The 17258-nt window shown below is 57.2% G+C and overlaps 1 protein-coding gene across 21 annotated transcripts in view; it reads left to right on the top strand.

The window, feature by feature from the left end:
- DYSF (dysferlin) overlaps positions 1-17258 on the top strand; it is a 213819-nt gene that overhangs the window by 98716 nt on the left and 97845 nt on the right. For all 21 annotated transcript variants that reach the window (XM_075556961.1, XM_075556967.1, XM_075556969.1 and 18 more), the window contains 6 exons: positions 2318-2449; positions 2545-2711; positions 3725-3839; positions 4054-4159; positions 4428-4570; positions 5756-5929. In XM_075556961.1, coding sequence (XP_075413076.1) covers positions 2318-2449; positions 2545-2711; positions 3725-3839; positions 4054-4159; positions 4428-4570; positions 5756-5929 — 837 coding nt within the window. The remainder of the gene's footprint in view (positions 1-2317; positions 2450-2544; positions 2712-3724; positions 3840-4053; positions 4160-4427; positions 4571-5755; positions 5930-17258) is intronic.

The following is a 17258-nucleotide window of genomic DNA, read 5'->3' as shown; positions in this document are numbered from 1 at the left end:
GTGCGCTTTCTATCCCCATCAACAGTTACCATTTTGGAAACACACAGGGTAGGGCTCCATCGTTCGGCACTGACTCGATGGCAGTGAGTTTGCTTTGGTTTTTGGCCTCTTCAGCACCAGGATGACCTCTTCCAGGAAGTCTGGGCGGCTCTTGGTGAACCCATTTATTTCTTGGCCAGTCATTTTGGCTACCCCTGGGCCAGGTCAGGGCGGAGGTGGTGGTGGTGGTGGGCAGGCTCTTGTAGTGAAGGGTGTGTGGTCATGGTGTCGGGGCCGGTTGGAACTCTGTGTGGCCTTGGGTTGGATGTCCAGAGACTGAACTGCTCACTGTCTTCTCACATGTAAACTAAGGATACAGCTGCTGTCTACCACACACTCAGAGGGCTACATTAGGTTTTTGGGTCATGCTGATTACGAATGTCAGTACCCCCTTCTCCCTTTTGGGGTGTTCATTCGCTCCCCAGGGAAATTGGGATCCATAGATAGTGTGATGGAGGCTGATTCAAGGCTGGGGTGGCAGGGGTGATTGTGGGGGGAGGTTGGAGCAGGTGTCAGAGGAGATGGAACCTTGACCTAGACATGAGGACCACCTTTCCCACCTGCTCACGTGCTGCCTAACCACCTAGAATCCCGCTCTCTACCTTCCCACGCCAGCATGTAGCCTAGCAGGGCAGAAAGGACAGGAAGTCCCGCAAGGGCCTCCTCTGAGCAGCTTGATCAGGGCAGGCTGTCTGGCTCCAGTGGAGGGGGTGGGGGGGACAGCAAGCACATGCCCAACGGACCCCCTGGGACTGGAAGAGCTTCAGGCTCTGACCTCTCAGCCCGAGAGCCTTGGGGAAACGCAAGCTGAAAAAATTCCCTGATTCCAGGCACAGGCTGTTGGGGGGGAGGCACGGGGGGGTAATGGGATCTAGAATTGTTTCTCGAAGTCTTCCCCACTGAGTTTAGGAGGCCCGCCAGTAGCTCCTGAGCAAGCTCTACAAAAATGCTGGCAGCCAGCAGTGACCAAAAAAACATTGGTGTTTCTTAACTTAAACCAAAGTTGGAAAAAATGAGCACCAACTGAGAGGGAGAGGAACCCCAAACTAGACATTTCTTTATTTGCTGTTGCTATTTTGGGTCCAGCACGCTGGCCCCGTCTGGGGGAGGGCAGGGGGGTGAGCTGAGGGTGGATAGGGGGGAAGGGAGGGGTCAGGCATTCCTGCCCTCTCCCTAGGGCTAGTGGTTTTGAGGGGAAAAGGAGGTAACTCACCCGCGGGAGGCAGCTGAAGCAAACAGCCTTGGGGAGGGGTTCAGGGGTGACTCGTGGGCTACAGGGCTTCTCTGAGGAGCATCCTGAAGAGGGGCTGGTGGGCGAGGGCAAGGGTGGGTGCCACTGCCTTGGATGCCAAGGTTCTGCCCTCCCTGGGCTCTACCTCCAGGCAGCCCGGCCTCCTCCACTGGTGTGAGACCCTTCCATGACCCCCCTCCCACTTCTGAACCCATAAAAACTCCCTGCTCCCCAGGGGCCACCCCTCCAAGCTCATGTGCACCCCACCTCTAACGCTCTCTCTAAGGCGAGGACTTTCTGCTCCTCGGGCCACATCTGATCTTTGATTTCCATCAAACGGTGAAGTAATTGTGGAGACTGGTTTTCTCTGTAATGTTGTGCGGTGGTTATTCCCTTTGGGCAGAGCTTCTGAAAGCCTCAGGATAAAAAGACCAGTGGATCGTGGTTAACACGCTGATAAGCACTTGAGATGGCAGGGATGTTAGAGGGCCCCCCACTCCCAAGAAAAACAACCCCCCATCCTCAAACCAAAACCCCAACCCAAACCAAATCGAGAAATACTGAAATTGAAGGGGGAAGCTTTCATTTCTTCTGCTGCCAGGCCTGAATTTTTGTACTTCCTTGAGAAACAAGTTCTAGACCTGGGCTGTCCAATGTGGGAACCCCCTATGGTGAGGGAGGTTCCGTGGACTTGAAAGAAAACAGAGATGTCATTCCTCGGCCCCACCAGTCACATGTCACGGGCTCAGCTACTACACGTGGCTCATGGCTGCCATCCTGAGTCACGGGACTGCAGAACGTCGTTCCTCATGGGACAACACTGTTCTGGAAAGATCAGACACAAGGATGTGGTGGGGGGCCAGGGGACCCCTATCTCTGCAGCGAGATTTGACCTGGGAAGGACGCAGGGCTCTCCGGAACCCTGGCGGGCAGGAAGAAGGTGTTTTAATTTTATAGTCACCCCTCTTTGCTTGACACTGTGGTGAGTCCCCAACAGGGCACAGGTCCTGACGGGGGCTATGTGTGCCTGCCCTTCTCTGGTGCTAGTATCCGATGGAGGGGGTGCCTGGAGCCCGGATGCCGGTGCAGATTCGGGTCAAGCTCTGGTTCGGGCTCTCTGTGGACGAGAAGGAGTTCAATCAGTTTGCGGAGGGGAAGCTCTCTGTCTTTGCTGAAACCGTGAGTGCCAGTCAACCCACCCTGGCGTCTTCCTCACCCGCTGCCCCCTGCCGAGATGTGCCCATGGCCTTGACTCAGTGCTCTGCTTTTTCTAGTATGAGAACCAGACCAAGCTGGCCCTGGTTGGGAACTGGGGCACCACGGGCCTCACCTACCCCAAGTTTTCTGATGTCACGGGCAAGATCAAGCTACCCAAAGACAGCTTCCGGCCCTCGGCTGGCTGGGCCTGGGCTGGGGACTGGTTCGTGTGTCCGGAGAAGACGTGAGTTGTGGGTAGCGAGAGTTTGCAGACAGCCAGGCCAGGATCCACTCCCTGCCTCCCCGGCCCCCGTAACCCCCCCCCTCCCCAGCAACCCTCACTTCACCCTGAACCTTTCCCTCAAAGGCTAGGGCTCTCTGACTTACTCTGCCAAGTCCTGCACCCCATGCTGGTCATAGGCATGGCCGCTTGGTCTCACTCCCAGACTGGGGTTCTCCCAGCGCTCTGTTTGTCAGACCTCTGTTCGCAGCCAGAACCACACTCCAGCCACGGGTGTAGCCACCCATTGGCATTGGTTGGGCGGGTGTCTTGGGTTATGATGCAGTGGGCTGAGGACCGCAAGATTGCACCTACCTGCCGCGCCACGGGAGAAAGACGAGACTTTCTACAGCCTCACCCTGTCCTGTCAGGTCACCGTGAGCCGGCTTCGACTGGAGGGCAGTGACTGTGGGGATCTGGAGTTTCTCTCGGCATGGCTTCTTCTGTCCGCACTCCCGTCTCTGCTGCCTTCTCGACGCCCGTCCTGTTAGGTTGACTTTCCATAGCTCTTTGTTTCCATTTTTTTTAAGTATCAGGAAAAACAAATAAACAACAACACCCCAAACCAAAAAGCAGCAAGCAAGAAAAACAGCAGCAGCAACAACCAAAACACAACCTCCCCAAACCCCAACCTCACGGCCATCACATGATCCTAGATGTAGCCCTAAGGGCTCAGATCTTGAGCCTGCAGCTTGGTGCCCTGGTGCATTTCTCGGCCTCTCTGTTGAGCTTCCAAGACTCCCCAGGCCTTTGGAGTATGGCTTCTGGTCTGGCTGTTTCTGTCCCTTGCTGTGACTGTCTGTTGGTGCCCCTGCCCAGGCCCCTCTGCACCTCCTCTGCACCTCCCTTTCCTCTCTCTGAAGTTGGGTAGCATGAGGCTGGCACCTGATGCTTTACCTTGACTCGGGGTGGGCATGGGGCAGGTCTTTGTGTAGTGCAGTCTCTGTAGAGTGAGTCTCTGACGGGGCTCTCCACAGTCTGCTCCATGATGCTGATGCCGGCCACCTGAGCTTCGTGGAGGAGGTGTTTGAGAACCAGACACGGCTCCCTGGCGGCCAGTGGATCTACATGAGCGACAACTACACGGATGTGGTGAGGGGTCACTGGTGGGGCAGGCGGGGTCTGTGCCTTAGAGAAGTGCGGGGTCTTTCTCCCCAGTGTCCCGGCTCTGGTACACAGAAGTCAGGGTGGCCCCAGGGACTGGACACTGGCCAGAGCCATCTGGCTCACTGTGGGCTCCATCCTTTTGTGTGGAGCTCAGGCTGGGCCTCGAGTCTCTGCCTCACGTGCTCGTGTCTGCTCGCAGAATGGGGAGAAGGTGCTGCCTAAGGACGACATCGAGTGCCCCCTGGGCTGGCGGTGGGAGGACGAAGAGTGGTCCACGGACCTCAATCGGGCCGTGGACGAGCAAGGTGGGCAGGTCCCTGGGCGGGGCAGCCAGCCTGCAGCTCTCTGTCTCGTGGGAGGGGTGGAATGGTTACATGCAGGGGTCCCTTGGCTTGGGGTCTGGCCCTCACAAGGCTACTCATTTGGGGGCTTCCTGGGAGCTGCTCTGACCTCAGGCTATTCATCAGGACTGTGGGTGGGTGTTGGCTGCCCAGGTGCCTACGAGTGTGCCCAATGGGTCCCCAGGGGAGGTGGGGGCTGAAGGGTGGTACGTGACTGGTGCCCCTCCTCCAGGCTGGGAGTACAGCATCACCATCCCCCCGGATCGGAAGCCCAGGCACTGGGTCCCGGCCGAGAAGATGTACTACACACACCGGCGGCGGCGCTGGGTCCGCCTGCGCCGGAGGGACCTCAGCCAGATGGAAGCCCTGAGGAAGGTGAGGTGGGGGCAGCCGGGGGCCCGTGCAGGGGTGGGGGCAGCGGGCACCCTCGTGGCTGCCATTCATTGACTCAGGGCAGGCGGAGCCCTGTCCCTCCCCTGTGAGGTGACCATCTTCAGCCAAGGGCAAGCCTCTGTAGCTGTGGGCACTCATAGAAGCCAGGAAGCACGTGGGTGGGGGGCTGGGTGGACCCCAGAGTATTTACTGGGGGCCATGTACACAGTGTGAGCACACGTGCACACAACTGTGCACAGAGGTCTGGGACACAAGCCTGTGCAGAGTACTTTGAGGTCACATCAGGCCGATGCTGCCCCTCTGGGTCCACTTTACCTATGCCTTCTCTCCCAAGCACACGTCGGAAATTCGGCCACAGAACCAGGCCTTCCCCCAGACCAGGAGTGGCTCTGGTGAGCCCTGCTCCCACCTCTCTGACTCCATGGAATCTAGAGAGGAATCTCGCTGGGTGCAGGCCGGGCAACATGCTGCACCTGGTGTCATGAACCAGTAGACGGGGCTCTCTCCCTCCATGAGGGGTGCCCACAGAGGGGAGGGATGAAACCTGGCCAGCTTTCCCCCTGCCCCCAGTCTCTTCACCACCAGCAGCTTTCCTGGGAGAGGGGCGCAGCTGACCCCAGGACTGACACCTTTTGAAATGCCCACAACAGCCCCCCTCTTGGCCCCCCAGGTGCTCTCAGGGTACCCAGGTCTTTGGAAGGGCAGGGCTGGGTCTGTGCAGACTGGGTTTGGGGGCTTCCTGGCCCCAGAGGACCTAGGCCCAGCCCTTGGGGGGAGAGATCCTGGGGTTTGGGGAGTGAAGTCTTCCCCTGACTGGCAGGCCCACCTCTGTTCATTTCCATAAGCCGGGCTGTGAAGAAGGAACAGGGAATGTCAGGAAAACCTGGGATCCAAGAAGTCCACCCCTAAGTCAAACAAACCCCAGGTTCCCCAGAGCCTTATTCCATCCACGCCTCACCTCCATCCATTCCATTCTTACCTCAGCCCAGGACGCCTCCTCTCTTCTTTAGCTCTGGCCTCCTGCAGAAGTGGCTCAAAGGCCCCCTCCTCCAGGTGGCCTTCCCAGGTTTCCCCAGGAGACTAGGGCGTAGGGAGGGCAGGCACAGCTGGAGCCAAGCCCAGGGCCCCCCAGCCCAGCCTCTGAGTGGCCTGTACCACCCCCCCCAGCACCGGCAGGCAGAGGCGGAGGGCGAAGGCTGGGAGTACGCATCTCTCTTCGGCTGGAAGTTCCACCTGGAGTACCGCAAGACGGATGCCTTCCGCCGCCGCCGCTGGCGCCGCCGCATGGAGCCACTGCAGAAGACGGGGCCCGCAGCTGTGTTTGCCCTCGAAGGGGCGCTGGTAGGCGGCTGCACCCTCCAGGGCTGAGTGGGACGGGGGCTGCCAGGGTGCCTGGGGTTGTTTGGGGCTGGTGTGACTGCATGCGGGCTTGTGGTGTCTTTAGACCAGCGGTTCTCAACCTTCCTCATGTCGCGACCCTTTCATATAGTTCCTCATGTGGTGGTGATTCCCTCCCCTCTTCCCCCCCTCCGCCCAGCAACGATCATATTCTTCTGGTTGCTACTTCATCACTGTAATTTTACTACTGTGATGAATTGGGCGACCCCTGTGAAAGGGGTGGTGGTGGTCCTGGGGTCTGGCTGAAGGGGGAGGGCTATAGGGAGAGAGTGGTAGAGTCAGAGGCCCTAGCTGGTCACAGAGGCAGGCCTGAGAAGGCCAGGCACCCCTCCCCCCACCCCTTGAGTACACCCCAATTTCCTCAGATAGACATCCTGACTCAGACCGGCTCACGGGAGAAGGGGGCTCATGGGCTTCCAGGTAGTGCCCCAGTGACGCCAATGTTGAGAATGCTCGAGGTCGACTGAATGGACAGGGGTTCGAATCCCCCCAGAGGCGTCAGCTGGGGAACACACCACGGAGGGCTGGAGACTTTTGGGCAGACTTAGCAGGCGACTGTGGGGCTTTAATTTATTATCGCTGTGTCACCGGGTGAGCCCCAGAGACAGGTCAGGCATGGGACCTGCCTGGGAATGGGGGTTCACCGAGTGCCACCAGGACTCTCTGCTCCTGACGTGGCCTTCTCACACCGGCTGGCTGTGTGTGTGTGGTCGCAAAGGTGGGTGTGGTGACGAAAGGCTTACCTCACCCGTACAGACAGCCCAGCCCAGCCCAGAACCAGCGCCAGCGCTAACAGCAGCTGGAAATACTCTTCCCGTAGCTTGAGACCCCAGAGAAGAGAGGGCACTGCTTAAGCAAGGCCAGGTGCTGGGGGGCCCGAGTGGGCTGTCCTGATCGGCCATCCTGGCCACATCTCTCCTTGGCCATGGGATTCCCCCAGGTCCGGGAGGGGTGCTTCTCGCACGGGAAGAGCCCGTGCTGGGCCTTTCTTCAGTGAACCTTAGGGGCAGGCGGTGTGAGTGGGGAAGCTACAAATGCTGGTGTGGGTGCGGGCGTTAGGAAGCGACCCCTGCAGAGGCTGTCGAAGAGGAGTCGGTGGACATCCCAGCAGGAGAGGTGATCATCTGACTGGGGGCAATGGGAGGAGAGTCAGAGAGGCCCCGAGACTCCACTGGGTGGACCCTGGAGTCGTTCTCTCCCCAGACCACGGGTGGGGCATGCGATGAGTTCACGTTTGGCCCCCAGTGAGTCTGACACACTGTGGAGTGCATGCAGGGTGAGGAAGACGGGTCTTTGGTTGCCTGCCAGGCGGCCTGGAGCACCGAGGCCAGGGCTGAGGGTGGGCTGGCGAGTGGGCGGTGGGTCCTGGGTGGAGAGTGAGGCTGGGGGTGCCTGGAGCGTGTGGATGGAAACGTGGACAGACTCTGGGGCTGGCCTGCCTTGCAGGACCCCACTGCCAAATTGTCATGACTCAGTGACTGGGAGAAGCAAGGGGCATTCATTTCTCAGACGTAGAGATGCCAACTGATTTAGTTTCTGAGGTGGGAGAAACTATCCGACACCACAGAGTCCACAGAGCGGGAAGTTGACCTGCCTGTGACGGACGTGGATGTGCTGGGGAAACCAGCACACTGGACCCCCGGGGACTTGACTGGCACAGAGATCCAGACAGAGACCACTGCCTGGAGAGATCCCCAACCCCCCCCCCCCCCCCGCTCCCTAAGCCCAGGACACAAAGTGTTGGAAAGCTTGGAGGAGAGTCGGGGCCACCTGGCAATAGCTATGCAGTCCATTCACATGCATGCGTGCGCATGCACGCAAGCCCCCCCCACACACACACACTACCTTTCCACGGTCAGCTTCACATGCTCCCTGCCAGGACTCATGATGGCCTGGGTTCCCCATCAAGTGTTCGGCCTTGGTTGGCTTAGCCTTGGCACCCACTGATGCCCCAGCAGGTCCTGGGGCAGATGGTGGGGTTTTCTGGGTGCTGGGACCTAGCAACTGTGGGGAGTGCTGGTCTGTGCCCATTGGTGGCTGGTGCCCATGGAGTCCCATGGGCTGCCTCCGGGAATGGGTGAGGCTTCCGCGTCAGGTGGATTTGGTTTGATCTTGGCTTCATCTGTTGGCTAGCTACGGACAGGTCTCTCACTCCTTTAGCCCGTCTGTCCCTCTGTGACCTCATTGCCGAAGGTGGCTGCACCCCAGTGTGTGTGTGTGTGTGTGTGTGTGTGTGTGTGTGTGAATTATAGGACATGATGCAGGCAGAGGAGCACTACCCAGGTGTAAGAAGCTCAAGAAACGACTGGTTAAAGTGCAGCCTCTTCACCCGGAGGTCTTGGTGAGGTGCAGAGTTTCTGCTTCTCACAGTCCCTGGGCAGGATGTCGAGGCGGCGGGTTCAGGGACCATCTCTGGGTAGCAAGGGTGCTGGGCACAGAGGACCTCAAGAAGAGGCACATGGCGGTCCAAGCAGCCCCCTTGGGATGCCTTTCTGGAGAGGCATTTTCCCTACCTGGCCGAAGGTGTGAGGCAGGGGTCCTGGAGGGAGAGGGAGGATCCTTCCTGCTCCCCCAGGAGAGGGGTTCACCTGTGGATGTAAATGCGCCACACAGACTGAATCTCTGAAGGCTGGAGGCTGGAATCGGGGAGGGAGAAGAAAGAGCTTCCAAGAAGAGAACTTCTTGAGACAGATTTCAAAGGAGTCTCAGGGAAGTACTGTGGGTGGGGTCCAGGTGGCTTTCCCAGGACTGGGGCCATTTTGGGGGGATGTCTGTACCCCAGGATCAGGCCTGTGGTGTCCCTTGGCCTCCCAATACCCCTCCCTGGCCTGCATGTCCCCCAGCAGGCTGTGCTACTCTTGCCAATTCCCTTCTTGAAGACGTCTCTTTGGAAGTCAGGCCCTGTCTGCTCATTAGTGCGGGCAGCCTTTCCCTGAAACCTTCAGCCCGGGCCAAGCCTGGCTCCCTCCGCCGAGCAGGAGGCCCTGGCTCCGTCTGCTAATCGTCTACTGTCTCCATCCCCAGCATTATTTTATTTTCGTATTATTCTTTTTCCAGCTAATATCCTGGCATTCCCAAAGACACCGGGTTTCATAATCTTCCTGGCGTTCCCAGGGAGCTAGGAAGCGGAGCACAAAGCCGCTATTATTACGAGTTCCACCCAGCCTCCCTCTCCTCACCCCACACCCCTTGCTGCCGCCGCCACTGCCGCCGCCACCACCACCACCACCACCACCACCACCCGCTCCCACCCAGCCACCCCCTCCCGACGCCACGGGCCTCTGTGGGAACTGCGAGCCTGCTGCCGGGATGAGCTCACCGGATCCGTCCTGCCGCCTTTCCCGGGCCTGCCCTCCGCGCACCAGGAATTTTCCAGAGCCCTGCTTCTAAGCTCCCTCCTGTGTAGCGAAGGGTTTTCTGAGATGCCTGGGTCTAGGCGGAGAGGAAAGGGGTGCTGGCAACACAGTCTGGGTGACTTTCAGCACGGGCGGGGGGGCTGCCATGGGTGTCCCAAAGGAGCTCCTGATCTGGCTGCTTAGCTGGGGGAGCCTCTCCATGGGATGCAGAGATGCGGTGTGGTGCTGAGTCTGGGTGTCTGGGTGACCACGGTCTAGCTTCAAGGTCGTGGTTTCATTCCACTCTTGCGGGTACTCAGGAGTACATGCAAACGACTCACTGATAAGATCCACGCCGCTATGTGTCCGACGTAGGCCAAGGGCTTCCCCAGCCTCGTCTCCCTTTATCCTCACAGTGACTGGGGTCTGTCCCCAGCCCCATTTTGGAGCTGGGGAGACTGAGTCAGCTCTAGTTCGGTGTGATGTTTAAACGTCGCTAGGAAATACTGAAACGAATCCATCCGGTTCCTCAAGCACACCAGACTCGTTTCCTATGCTCAGGAGCCACACCTGGCCTGACTGCTGCTGCCCACCGTTCTGGCGGGTACTGCTGCCCACCGTTCTGGCGGGTACTGCTGCCCACCGTTCTGGCGGGTACTGCTGCCCTAGAGCAGCCCGGATGTCTCCTCCTGGCTCAGTCACTGCTGATGAATCGAAACCAGAGCAGACTAACATCTGTGAAAGGTGGGCATCTTGAATCATCACTGTGATGGGAGTAATGACAGGTACATACTCTGCTAGGAACGGACACTCCCTTGGAGTGTGTGTGTGTGTGTGTGTGTGTGTGCGTGCGCGCACGTGTGCTGCACAGCAACCAAATCTCCTGAAAGACAGTCAGAAACAACGGTTCCGGCTCAAAGATGGTGGCCAACTACATTGCCCTGTTTCACTCTCTACAGTCCCGCAGGAACCCATTCTCCTGCATCGGCTCTCGAAGGATGCACCAGATTCATCATGTTCTTCCTAGTTTCCCCCTCTCCCCCTCCCTCCCTCTTGTCCTTCCCATTCCGATGATCAGGCAGACACATGCACAGTTTACAAATTTGGATCTGTTCTGATTTCGCTGTGTTGTTCCTGTGACTGAACCGCTTCAGAGCCCTGATTCCACCCAAGTTCAGCACAGCAGGCTCTTCTGCACTATCTTTGTCTCTGGGGTGTTTTCTGACCAGTGGCCAAACCCACCAGCTGGTGCTTTCCCATTCCCACTCCAGCTCAGAGGCCTGGTGGTGCAGTGGTTGTGCTTGGGCTTTGGTCTGCATGGCTGGTAGTTCGAATCCACCAGCAACTCTGTGGGAGAAAGACTGGGCTTTCTACTCTCGTCAATAACTCCAGTTTCAGGACTAGGGGTCGCTGTGAGTCGGCATGGACCCAGTGGCAGTCAGTTTGTGTTTGTGGTTTTTTGGTCAGGTCTTAGTGGCTGCCCCTCGTAGAGGGCCCTTTGGGATAGGGCTCTAGGATTTGATTGACAGGCTGCTGGGCAGCTGGTTAGAACTCTTAGTTGTATGGGGCTAACCCTCCCTGCCTTGCAGCTTAGCATCCTGACCCCTCAGATAGGAGCTGCCACCCTTGCCTCTACCCTAGGAAGCCTTCGCCTGGCTGGCAAGGGTTTGGACCCTCATCTTAAGCAGAGAAGACCCACCCGGGCCCTAGCCTCAGGGAGGGTGGAGCCAAGCAGTTGGGAGACCGAAGTGCTGAGACAGGAGCCTGGGATAAGCTGACCTGGGAGAGGAATCACTTGATGCCTTCCCAGAGGAGGTCAGATGGGAGAGAACGAGCAAGCTCTGGACCTGGAGGAGGCCATGCTGTACATTGGACACCGGGCACCTCAGCATGGTTCTTGGGCAGGTACTTAGGACAGGGTAATACCTGGAAAGTGGACGGGGCTCACTCCAGTAAGTAACAACCATGGCTGGCCAGTGGCAGGCCATTGGGAGACAGCTGTGTGTCCCTGGACACTGATTCTTGAATATTACTAATTGAGTGAATGACTGTACCCACCTGACCTGTGCCAGCAGGCATGGCCTGAGGAGTGGCTTCCCTGCCCCTTGCTGCACCCACAGAGGGAATGAGAATTTGGGCAGTGCCTCTGGCTGCGTGGACCTGGGTCTATCTGAGGGTGCTGTGTTAGCCCCAGGCTCTGGGAGTGTGTGGGTCTGTAGTGCAGACTGAGTAGTGGGGGACTCTGTGTCCCCGTCATGTGTTGGGTGCCTGTGTTGGGTTGTCCTCCATAGGTGTCCTGGTGTGCACAGACATTAGGTCCATGCACAAGGCCACCACAGGGGGACTGCAGTTTCTTGTCTGGTCTGGGACACTACCAGTAATCATGCTGGGACAGCAGAGGAGGATCCTCGACAAACCAGGTTGTCTTGATTACAGAGGTACTCTGCCCGGGAACGAAGCTGCTCTGTGGAGACCTGGAATCCCTGCGCTCGCCCTCTCTCCAGCCCACACGTGGCATTTTGGATTCTCCAGGTTTCCTGATTCCACTCCCAGATCCCTAGGGCCCAGCCAGTAGTTTTGCAGAGTTTAGCAGCTGCTTCCAAGCCCAGGCTACAGCTGTAAATTCAATGGAGCTGTACCCGCGGCTGCTATTCCACTTAGCCTGCAATCAGCCCTGATTAGAAAGTGGGGGTGGGGGAGTCTGAGCGTTAGCCTTGTTCCTGTTTTTAGAGGATCTTCTCCGGACAGGCCGGGCCTCTACGGGGTTTCCCTGCAAGCTCAGGCAACCCTAAGGCGAGGGCATCTGGGCTACTGAGGTGGGTGCTGGACAGCCTACAGCCCTGACTTGCCATTCATCTCTGTCCAGCCCCGGAGCCCTGCTCAGAAGCTCTGAATGCTGATGGGGAAGCAGGAGTCTGGAAGGAGGTCTATCTGTGGGCTGGGGGACCGTGGGTGTTGTCAGCTCATTCGCTGCATCCCCTAGGGAAGACATTCATCTCTCTGGGTCTGATTTTTCTCACTTATCATGTGGGATCATGACAACACAGCTAAAATCATAACCTACTATTATAGAGCCCTGGTGGCACCGTGGTTAAAGCTAACTTGGCTGTTAACCAAGAGACCTGCGGTTTGAACCCACCAGCCGCTCAGCAGGTGAAAAGTTTGACAGTCTGCTTTTGTAAAGATTTATAGTCTTAAAACCCCATGGGGGCCGTTTAACTCTGCCTTGTCCGAGTTGGAATAGACCCCAGGGCTATCTTTGTTATCTAGCGCTACTATAACAGAAAATACCACAGGTCGATGGCTTTAACAGACAGACGTGTATTCTCTTAGAGCTCAGGAGGCTAGAAGTCAGACCAGGACCCAGCTCTAAGTAAAGGAAGGCTTTCCATCTCTGTAGGATCTGGGGGCCGGTCCTTGCCTCCTGTCCAGCATCTGTGGGCCCACAGCCCTTGGAGATCTCTAAGTGCCTTCACATCAATCTTGCCCCGGGTCTAGGCGGTTCTCAGCAGAGGGACACACTCCGCTCCCAACTCTTCTTTCTTGGCGACAGTAGTTCCCTTTGGTCGCCGCTTGTTTGTTTGTTTCATCTCTTTCGTATCTCCAAAGAGATCGACACATGATACAAACTGATCTATCGATTGTATCCTGCCTGGGTAACATACCCCCCAAAACACACTGCCAATGGGCCATTGCTGACTCAGAAAGACCGTGCCGGGGGATCCCACAGAGCAGATAGCCCCGTTTTTCTCCCCAGAACACCGCCCTGGTAACTGGCAGTCCAATGCTTAGTCCACAGTGCCACCAGGGCCCCTTCCTAGAAATGTGACTGCGTCGGTTTCCTGCCTCATAAACCTCACACAAACTCAAACTCCCAACCAATAACGACCCCATAAACAGAGTAGAACCTCCTGTGGGTTTCTGAGACTGTAACTGTGTTTTAAAAAAGATGAATTTTATTGTGTTTTGGTGGGAGCTTACATAGCAAATTAGGTTCCTATTAAACAATTTCTATACATATTGTTTAATGGCATTGGCTACATTTTTCACATGATATCAACTCCCCCCCCCCAGTGGTTTTCTTGAAACAGTATTCACACATCACCACCATCAGTTCTAGTGCTCCCTCCCCTCTCCCTGACCGTTTGTCCCCCAGATCCCCTCACCCTCCCCATCTCCGCGCCACCCCCACCGCCCCAATAATATTGCCTCATCTTTATCTCTCTGCATCTACTTCTGTGCTTCACAAACTGGGGAACCCAGCAGTAACAATAACAATTAAAAGCGAGATAAAATGGCAAGAGTAAAATAATAGTAGAAAAATACTACACGAGTATGAAAGAAAAGATCACCATCAATATTAAAAAAGCCAGGCAGGAAATTGTTGTCATGGAGCAAGCAAGAAATTCTCAGGCCTAGCGCGAATTCAGGTTGGGTCAAGATGGAGACCAGCTGGCCCCGTGTCAAATTATCCCCCGTACCAGCCACCCTCATCACGTTTTCAAGCATCTCTGTCTCACAGTAGAGATGTTTGAGTCCCTTGCCCGTGACTAGAAGGGACCTGCCAGGGGCTTAATTTCACCGGAGAGTCTGCAGATGGATTTGGGGTATCCACTGTCCCCCACAGCCTTCCACATATTGGGTGTTCACAGTTTAAGCTCTGATACGTCCCCCATGGTCATGTTCAGATTTTGTTACAGTCATCTTTGGATCGCACAGGCTGGTGGGCTTTTTCCACATGGACCTGGTTGATCCACCCTTGGGTGGCTGCGGTGGCTCTTTGTAAGAGAAGCGGCCCCGCTCTCCCCCGTGGAGCAGCTCCTGGTTTCCAATTGCTGCCCAGCATGTGAACCCATGGCTGCCAGGGCTGCTTCTTAAACCTCGTGGCTGTCTGGATTTCTCATACGGAGGATAATTACATCAGCTCACAAAGAGAGGCCAATGACATCATCCCGAGGGTCCCGCTTCAGAGCCATGCACAAGGCTTCGTGAGGATGGCGAGGGCTGGGGGTCCCCGCTGTTCTGTCGCAGGGTTGCTGTGGGCCATCCAGGGCCTGATGTCCCCAATGGCAACCACAACTGAGGATCTGGTCAAAGTGATGCATCTTCTTGGGAGAAACAATCCAATCGTTTCATAACAAAAGCCGCGGGTTTGGTACGAGGATTCAGCATCACAGGCCAAATTCGGTCCATGGATTGCTTTTGTAAACAAGATGATAGTCGAGTCGAGGCCAAGTTCATTGCTTATGTCATTTCCATGGCGACGTTTGCCCTCAAATGGCAGAGCCGAGTCCTTGCCATGGGACTAGGTAAGGGGGGGGGGTGTCAGGGTGTCAGGGGGGTTTGGTCTATGTAAAGGGGTCTGTAAAGATGAAAAGATTTACTATTGGTCCTGTGCAGATCCCCCTATGACAGCACCCACCACCCACCAGGCACTGCCCTCTGCCTTCTTCACCCTTTAGCTCTTGAAGCCCTCCCGGCGGTCCGAGGAGATACGTGCCAGTCGTATGCCCACCTTGCAGGCAAGCAAACTGAGGCACAGAGAAGGCAGTTGTAAATTATCTGAGCTGTGTCTCCTCGCGGGGGGACCTTGAAGCTGTGGGGACACTGGCCGTGTGTGGGGAGGCTCAGGGCACACGGCCCTCCTGTTGTGTGGCTGTTGGTCTGTCTGAGCAAATTGGGGGCCGAAGGCACCTGAGGGCAGTGGTTTGACACCCGGCTCTAATGAAACAAAGCCAGCCCTGGCTTGTGTGCTTCCTGATAGCTGCGGTCTGGTCCCTCTAGGGAATCTGATGGCTCTGTGAGGTAAGCTGGAGGCTCTCCCAGCTTTCTCCACAGGAGAAAGACGAGGCTGTCTGCTCCCGTAAAGGATTACAGCCTCAGCAATGCTAGGTCGGGTCCCTAGAGTTGGACTTGACTGGGTGTCAGTGAGTTTGTTGTGGTCACTTTGAAGCTGCCTGGGGGACAGCACCCACTGAGTGTGGAGTTAGCAGGGGATGGGCAGTGGCTTGCTATCATGTCCTGTTTGAGCCACGTGGAAGGAAGTAGCAAGAAGAACTTCACTGGCATAACCCCCCAGCCAAACCCAGCCTGCATCGATCACCTTGACCTTGACACCCCCCCCCCCCCATTACACACACACATTGTGTCCCAGCAGAGCTGTGTACCTCCCAGGTTTCAGTGGCTGATTTGGAAAGTGGATCGCATGGTCTTTCTTCCAGGGTGCCTCTGGGGGGCCTTGAACCGCAGGCCTTTGGCTTGGCAGCTGGGTACATGTTCACCATTTGCTTGGCCTGGGGACCCCATGGTAGGGGGAAGTTGACAAATAGGTCTGCTCTGATGCATTTAGAGTATTACCTTTTTTTTTTAAATGCATAATTTCCCGACTCTTATGTTTACAGGACTTAAGTTGTAATCATGCTGGTGTTGAACAGCTGGCTTATAAAACTCCAGAAAGCAGAGCTAAATGTTCTTGGGAGCCAGTGAGTGGGCCCCACACTCTGCATACCTAAGTAGAGGGGCGCAGGCGGGCCTTGACAGGGTGACCCTGGGCCCATCAGGTGTAGGCACTGAGCCTCCCAGCGGGGATGTGAGGCGGGGGCAGCAGGGTCCATCTACTGCCTCTGCTGGCCAGGGAAGACCCAGGGTTTGTGGCTTGGCCCCTGCCTGTTTGCTGTGCAGCTGCATGCCCCCCGTCTCTCCACCCCCACCCCCCGTCTTCTCTCCTCTTATCTTCCCTCCGAGGGTCCCAGACCCAGACCTCCACATCTTGTTAATGACAACAGACCAGTGCTCAAGGGCGGAGGATGGGGAAGTGACAGGGACAGAAGACTCCTCCCATGCTTGGTCCCTGTCCTGTTCCTGGTCTTGGATCAGATTTGGTTGCCATTTCTCTCCCATGGTCTAACCCCCACCCCCACGGCCCCTGGGCAGCAGGCCTCACAGGCTCTGAATGGGGAACCAGGACTCCTCACTCCTGAGTCAAGACATGTGACCCCTGGCTGGGGAGGACGGGCCAGGCGGGTGAGCAGTGGGATCCTGCACGCGGCTGCCCCACTAGTCCCAGCATGGAGTGCATGACCACAGGCAGGCTGCCAGCCCCAGCCTGGCGGCAAGTTGGCCTGAGCTATGAAGGCAGGAAGGTGACTGTGTGAAACCCAAATGGCCTGGCCCTGGGTCTGCATGGGGGTCCATGTGGGACAGGCAGAAAGCAGAGCGCCACTCTCATCCCCAACCCCACACTGTCTGGGGCTCCGGGGGAGCAGGAGCCCTTCCCGGCCCGCTTCCCCTCTGTGCTGCCCCCCCCACCCCCATTCCAGCTGTGCCTCTCTAGCCAAGCTTCCCTCAGCCCCCACTCTCCTGCTCATCCTTGAGGCTCTGCCCCTTCCTGTCCACCCCTCAGATGGCCTCAGCAGGGGCATCACCCCACCTCAGTGGCCCTGTTTTTCCTGAGGCTGGGACTGAGGGGCTGCCTGAGATTCGTCCACTGGCCTCCCGGGGGTGGACGCACAAGATTGGTGTCTAACGGAGGAAGACACGCGTGTCCCTCAGTGAGTCCTGCTGTGGGCCAGACACTGGCCTGGGTGCTGGGCCCAAAGGAGTATGCATGCCCAGTTCACATGCAGCAAGAGGTGGGTGCTAGCTAGAGTGCTGTGCCCACAGAGGTGGCATGGCACTCAGGAGAAATGTCCTGGAGACAGACAGGCCGGGGAGGGGCTGCTGCCCAAGGTGGGGCAGTGCAGGAATTGTCCATGTCTCAGGTGATGGCGCTGCAGGGAGAGCTGCAGTTTGCTCAGCCCAGAGGGCATTCTGAGAGAAGCAAAAAGCCTGTGTAAAGATCCTGTGGCAGAAAGGCTCTGAGACAGTGACAGATGGGAGATGGTGCTGCCCAGCATGAGGTGGGCAAGGAGGCAGAGTTAGACCGACTCGTGGCACCA

This window comes from Tenrec ecaudatus, chromosome 8 (assembly GCF_050624435.1).
Source record: "Tenrec ecaudatus isolate mTenEca1 chromosome 8, mTenEca1.hap1, whole genome shotgun sequence".
NCBI lineage: Eukaryota > Metazoa > Chordata > Mammalia > Afrosoricida > Tenrecidae > Tenrec > Tenrec ecaudatus.
Note: the sequence above shows the minus strand (reverse complement) of the source record. Positions and strands in the feature narration are given on the sequence as shown.